Source organism: Gracilinanus agilis, chromosome 5 (genome assembly GCF_016433145.1).
Source record: "Gracilinanus agilis isolate LMUSP501 chromosome 5, AgileGrace, whole genome shotgun sequence".
NCBI classification, from domain to species: Eukaryota; Metazoa; Chordata; class Mammalia; order Didelphimorphia; family Didelphidae; genus Gracilinanus; species Gracilinanus agilis.
The window spans coordinates 300,572,587-300,577,715 of record NC_058134.1 but is presented as its reverse complement, the minus strand read 5'-3'; the positions used below and the strand labels follow the sequence as shown (position 1 = coordinate 300,577,715).

At 57.3% G+C, this 5,129-nt stretch overlaps 1 protein-coding gene across 1 annotated transcript in view; it reads right to left on the bottom strand.

Annotated features, from left to right (window-relative positions):
* Positions 1 to 4,826, bottom strand: part of GRAMD4 (GRAM domain containing 4) — an 83,606-nt gene extending 78,780 nt beyond the window's left edge. The window contains exons 1-4 of the mRNA XM_044679282.1: positions 4,746 to 4,826; positions 3,123 to 3,185; positions 1,188 to 1,376; positions 8 to 217 (exon numbers count right to left, since the gene is read on the bottom strand). Coding sequence (XP_044535217.1) covers positions 8 to 217; positions 1,188 to 1,376; positions 3,123 to 3,185; positions 4,746 to 4,826 — 543 coding nt within the window. The remainder of the gene's footprint in view (positions 1 to 7; positions 218 to 1,187; positions 1,377 to 3,122; positions 3,186 to 4,745) is intronic.
* Positions 4,827 to 5,129: the final 303 nt, after the last annotated feature.

Below are 5,129 nucleotides of genomic sequence, written 5' to 3'. Positions count from 1 at the left end.
CATTCACGCGCGGCGGCGGCGGGGCGGCGGCGGGGCGGGGGCCCCCTGCCGAGCGGAGCCGAGCCCGCGGCCCCGGCGCCCCCGCTCCCCGCACGGCCCCGCGCCCGCCGCCGCCACCCGCACTCGCAGCAGCAGCAGCAGCAGAAGTAGCCGCCGCGCCCGCGCCGCCCTCCGCGCCCTTGCCCACGCCGGGTGTGGCCTGGCGTGCCAGCAGGATCTGAGCGGGATAGTCTATGAGCTTAGTCTATCCGTACGGGAATTTGGGAATCGGTGCGCCCGCCAGCCCGCCCGGCGGCCTCCAGCTGCCCGGCCCGGCCCCGGCTCTGGCCCCGGCCCCGGCCCGCACCGCGCAGCCGCCGCCCCGCCCTCAGCCCGCCCCTCCGCCTCTCCTTAAAGGGACCGCTCCGGGAGTGGAGGGGGAGGGGAAGATAAGGTCCGCCCCTCCCCGCCCCCTCGGTACACGCCCATTGCTCAGCCCCGCCTTCCGAGCCCTTGGGGCTGTTAAAGGCGGGGCGAGGGCCAGGACAGAGACCTCGGCGCGTAGACGAGGCTCCGCCGGCGCATCAGCGCGTGGCCCCGCCCCCGAGGGGCTCCGCCCACAGCCCACAAGCGTTCCCTCAGGAGGCACGCGCACACGCGAGCTTCTCCAGGGCTTAGGCTGCTGTGGAGGGGCCCGACCCTGAAAGGAGCCCGATGGGAACAATTCCACTGAGCCCCACAGGCCCTAGACCCCCCCCCCGGGCTCTTGAGAGCCTCAGGGGTGACAAGTTTCCCCCCAGGCCTTTGTTCTCGTCCTGTCGGTGGGGGAGGGGGAGGGGCTCCAAACTGAACCCCCCCCAGCTGCTGCTCCCCTTGGGGGGCCAGATGAGATCGGGGCTCCCACGAGCCATCTTGCCCAATCCTTGCACAATAATAAACATGGTGCCAGAGATTTCCATTTCTCAGAGTGGCCTCAGCCTGGGTTTAGCTTGGGGAGCCCCCCCCCACCCCTCATCATTGGGGGTCCCAGAAGCCTTCTTGGGGCTTGAGGAGAACAAGAGAAACAAGAAGAAAACTCCAGGTAGGAGGATTCCCAGGAGCAGGGGATCCTGGGTAGGGGCTCTCCTTGGCTCTGAGGTTTTGTTTGCCTCTGGGCCCCCCAGCATGCACCAAGCCTAGCACACAGTAGGTGCTCCATAAATGCTTACTTGAGCTGCATGAACATTTTTCCAGTGACTCTGCTCATTGTCTGTGGACTCAGCCCTCGCCATCTGAGTGACCCCTTTAGCTTCCTTTTCCTCTCTGCCGCTGCTGCCACCCTGCTCTACCTCGGCCTCCCTGGCCCCAAGCTCTCTCCGGAGCTCCAGTCCGCCCTTCCCTGTGGCCCACACGGGCTCCTGAGAGCTCATGGATCTTTTCAGCTTGGGCTAAACTGGCCCTCAATCCCTCCCTACACAGACAGCCCTGCTGGAGGGTACCCAAAGCCAAGCTCATCTCCCACTCTTCCCCTTCCCTAATCCTCCACCTGACCCAAGCCAACCATCAGCCGCCAAATCCATCTGCTGGACTTTTCCTTCACGTGATCTCTCCTTCCTCTTCTTTTCTCTTGCTCCCCGCAGACTCCTGGTGGCCTCTCCTGGGTGGTTTTCCGCCCCACCCCCTGTTCTCTTGTCTCTCCCTGTCCCAGCCCAGTATCTCCAAGCTTGGAGGGTCTTAGGAGACCGACACCCCTCCCCAACCTTCCCCAGAGATCACAGGGAAGCGCCGAGCCTCAATCTTTGCCGTGGCTTCCAGACCTGCCCTCTGGGGCCCAGCAGAAGCAGGAGGCCGGATAGCCTTGCAAATACTTAAAGAACTTTGGCATGGGTGCCCTCCCCTCCCTCCTGGGTTCCTCTTCTCCCCACCTCCACCTCTACCCCCTGTACAAGGCCCAGCCCAGCACCACCGGCACATTCCTGGTGCCTGCAGGACTCCTTCCTCGCTCTCCATAGATAACCCACTTGGGCTGGCCCTGGCATCACCTTCTTGGTTCTGCGCCTCCTCTTCCCTGCTGGCCTGGGAACGCTCTGTATCTGACTGTGGTTGGGATGCTGCTTTCTTGGAGTCTCCTCTGTAAAATGGGAACACTCAAGCTTTTCTTTCCCAAAGGGCCTAGGAGGAAGGTGTTCAGGGAACAAAAGGCCCCTCCATACCTCAGGTAGGGCACCTCCAGGGGCGGCCAGCTTTCTGGTCACAAGGATCCTTGTGTTTAGCTCACCTGGCTCTAGGAGACCTTCCCAGACGAGCCCAGGCCTGGCCTCAGCCTGTCTGGCCTGGGAGGATGGCCCAAAGCTGGCATCCCAAGGCCTTGGCCGTGTTGAGGATGGGACAGCTAAAATCATGCTTGCACACATCATGGAATGCGGAATGTTCTGCCTCTTGGGGTGTCTGCACCAGACGGCCTTGACCCTGGCTCCCGCTCTGACCTTCTCCCTTCCAGGTTCCCTCCCAAAGAGTCTCTCTTCCAAGCTCGGACCTTCTACCTGCTAAGTCCTCTCTGGGCTCTGACCTTCTTCCAGCTCCAACATTGTCTATTCCAAGCTCCCTCCCAGCTCCAACATTCTCTCTTCTAAGACTTCTCAGCTCTGATTTTCCCTGTTCTAAGCTCTCTTCCTTATTGGACGTGTCTGTGTTCTAAGGACCCTTCCAGTTCTGATAGTCTGTTCCATCTTCTAAAGCTCCTTCCACCTCGGACATCCGACATCTGGGGTCCTGTGCCCAAAGTTCCTGCCAGCTCTGATCTTCTGTGCTCTCACCTCAGTCTGCTCCCATTCTGAAATCCCGTTTTCTGTGTGTGTTCCAAGGTCCTTTCTAAGAACCTGCCCCTCTCTGAAAGGCCACCTGCTCTGGTCTAAGCCCTGAAAGGACAGGACTGGACATCTTCTCTCCATCCTCAGGCCCCTCCCAGCTCAGGCATGCTGTTATTGGGTGGCTGCAGGGAAGTCCCAGGGCTGGCCGGCATTTGGATAACCAGAGCAAAGGAGAAAGGCATCTGAGGAGCGAAGGCTCCATCTCCGGGCCAAGGCTGACTGGACTCTCACAGATTTGGGGGAGGGAGGGCTCCTGGAGGCTGACAAGGCCATCCTCTGCTGGCCTGGCCAAACAGGGTTTTTGGTGGCTCTTCTGTGGAGGTGGGGGATCCGGGTCAGGGAGAGCTGGTAGAAAAACTGGGGGGGAAAAGAGACAAATCATCAAAAAACGGAAACCACCAGGGAGTCCACAAATTATTCCAATTCACATCTTACCAGGGAACTGACAGAAACTGTAGGCCACCTTATTCAAATTAGATGCAAATGCCCCACGGCTCACATGCAAAGTGATTCTCAGTGCCACTGACTTTTCTCCACCTAGATGGGGCCCAAACCTGGGTGTGGAGAAATAATGAGAGAGACAGACAAACAGCCAGAGACAGAGAGAGCGGGGGAGGGAGGGAAACAGGGAGAGAGAGAAAAATAGAGACAGACTCAGAGAGAGAGACACAGAGAGAGAAAGAGAGAGGAAGGAAGGGAGAGAGACAGAGAGAGAGGGAGAGAGAGAGAAACAGAGACAGAGTCAGAGAGAGAAACAAAGACAGAGTCAGAGAGAGAAAGAGGAAGGAAGGGGGAGAGAGACACAGAGAGAGAGAGAAAGAGAGAGGAAGGAAGGGAGAGAGAGAAAGAAAAACAGTCAGAGAGAGAGGAAGGGGGAGAGAGACACACAGAGAGAAACAGAGAGGAAGGAAGGCAGAGACAGAGAGAGAAATAGGAAGGAAGGGGAGAGAGAGACACAGAGACAGAGTCAGAGAGAGAAAGAGGAAGGAAGGGAGAGAGAGAGAATAACAGAGAATCAGAGAGAGAGAGAGGAAGGGGGAGAGAGACACACACAGAGAGAGGAAGGAAGGGAGAGAGAGAGACAGACAGAGAGAGAAAAACAGAGACAGAGTCAGAGAGAGAAAGAGGAAGGAAGGGGAGAGAGACACACACACAGAGAAAGAGAGAGGAAGGAAGGGAGAGAGAGACAGAGAGAGAAAAACAGAGGCAGAGTCAGAGAGAGAAAGAGGAAGGAAGGGAGAGAGAGAGAGAGAATAACAGAGAGTCAGAGAGAGAGAGAGGAAGGGGGAGAGAGACACACACACAGAGAAACAGAGACAGTCAGAGAGAGAAAGAGGAAAGAAGGGAGAGAGAGAGAAAAATAGAGAGTCAGAGAGAGAGAAAGAGAGGAAGGGGGAGAGAGACACACACAGAGTGAGAAAGAGTGAGGAAGGAAGGGAGAAAAAGAGAAAAACAGAGAGTCAGAGAGAGACACACACACACAGAGAGAAACAGAGACAGTCAGAGAGAGAAAGAGAGAGGAAGGAAGGGAGAGAGACAGACAGAGAAAGAGAGAGAAAAACAGAGACAGAGTCAGAGAGAGACAAAAACAGAGACAGTCAGAGAGAGAAAGAGAGAGGAAACTCTTCTTCCTCAGGGAACCAAGGAAGCAGTGGGTCCAGCAGCCCCAGCTCCAGACTCACTAAGGAGTTTTCTCTTGCCTCTGACTTCAGGCATGGCACAAGGGGTATGTCCATCTGTGGGCTAGTAAATGTTTAATAACCAGCTCTGAAAAGACACGAAATGCTTGAAGTTTGATCTGCATCCTTCCCGTGTTCTCCGTCGCTTTCTTCATCAGTAATAATGCAGGCCCTGCTCTGTAAGGCTCACACTGAAAATGTAAGTGGGCTCTCCCAGGCCTGTTCAGCTGGCTCCAACCTGGAGCAGGACGCAGGCCTCTACTAAGAATGGGTGGGGGCTGTTGGGTGCGGCCCTGGTCCTGCTACACCTCTCGCTCATCACCTTTTCTAGAGATTTTCCCTGGAGCTCTGTGGTGGAGGAGGAGGTCAGAACAGCCGTGTGTGCTGCTAATGCGCTCCCGCTTCCAGGATCCTCTCCCTGGCATCGGGCAGGCGAGGCTGGCCCTTCAAGGTTTTGGACCTGCAAACCCAACAGAGATGCTGACTGGCTTGTCGCAGGTCCTGGACCAGTAAGTAGCAGAGCTGAGCTTGCAGCCAGGCGGGGGGGATTCAGCGTTCAGCTGCCGGCTTCCATTTTCATTCCCAGGACTTTGGAGATGGACCTTGAGAGAAGGGGTCGCCC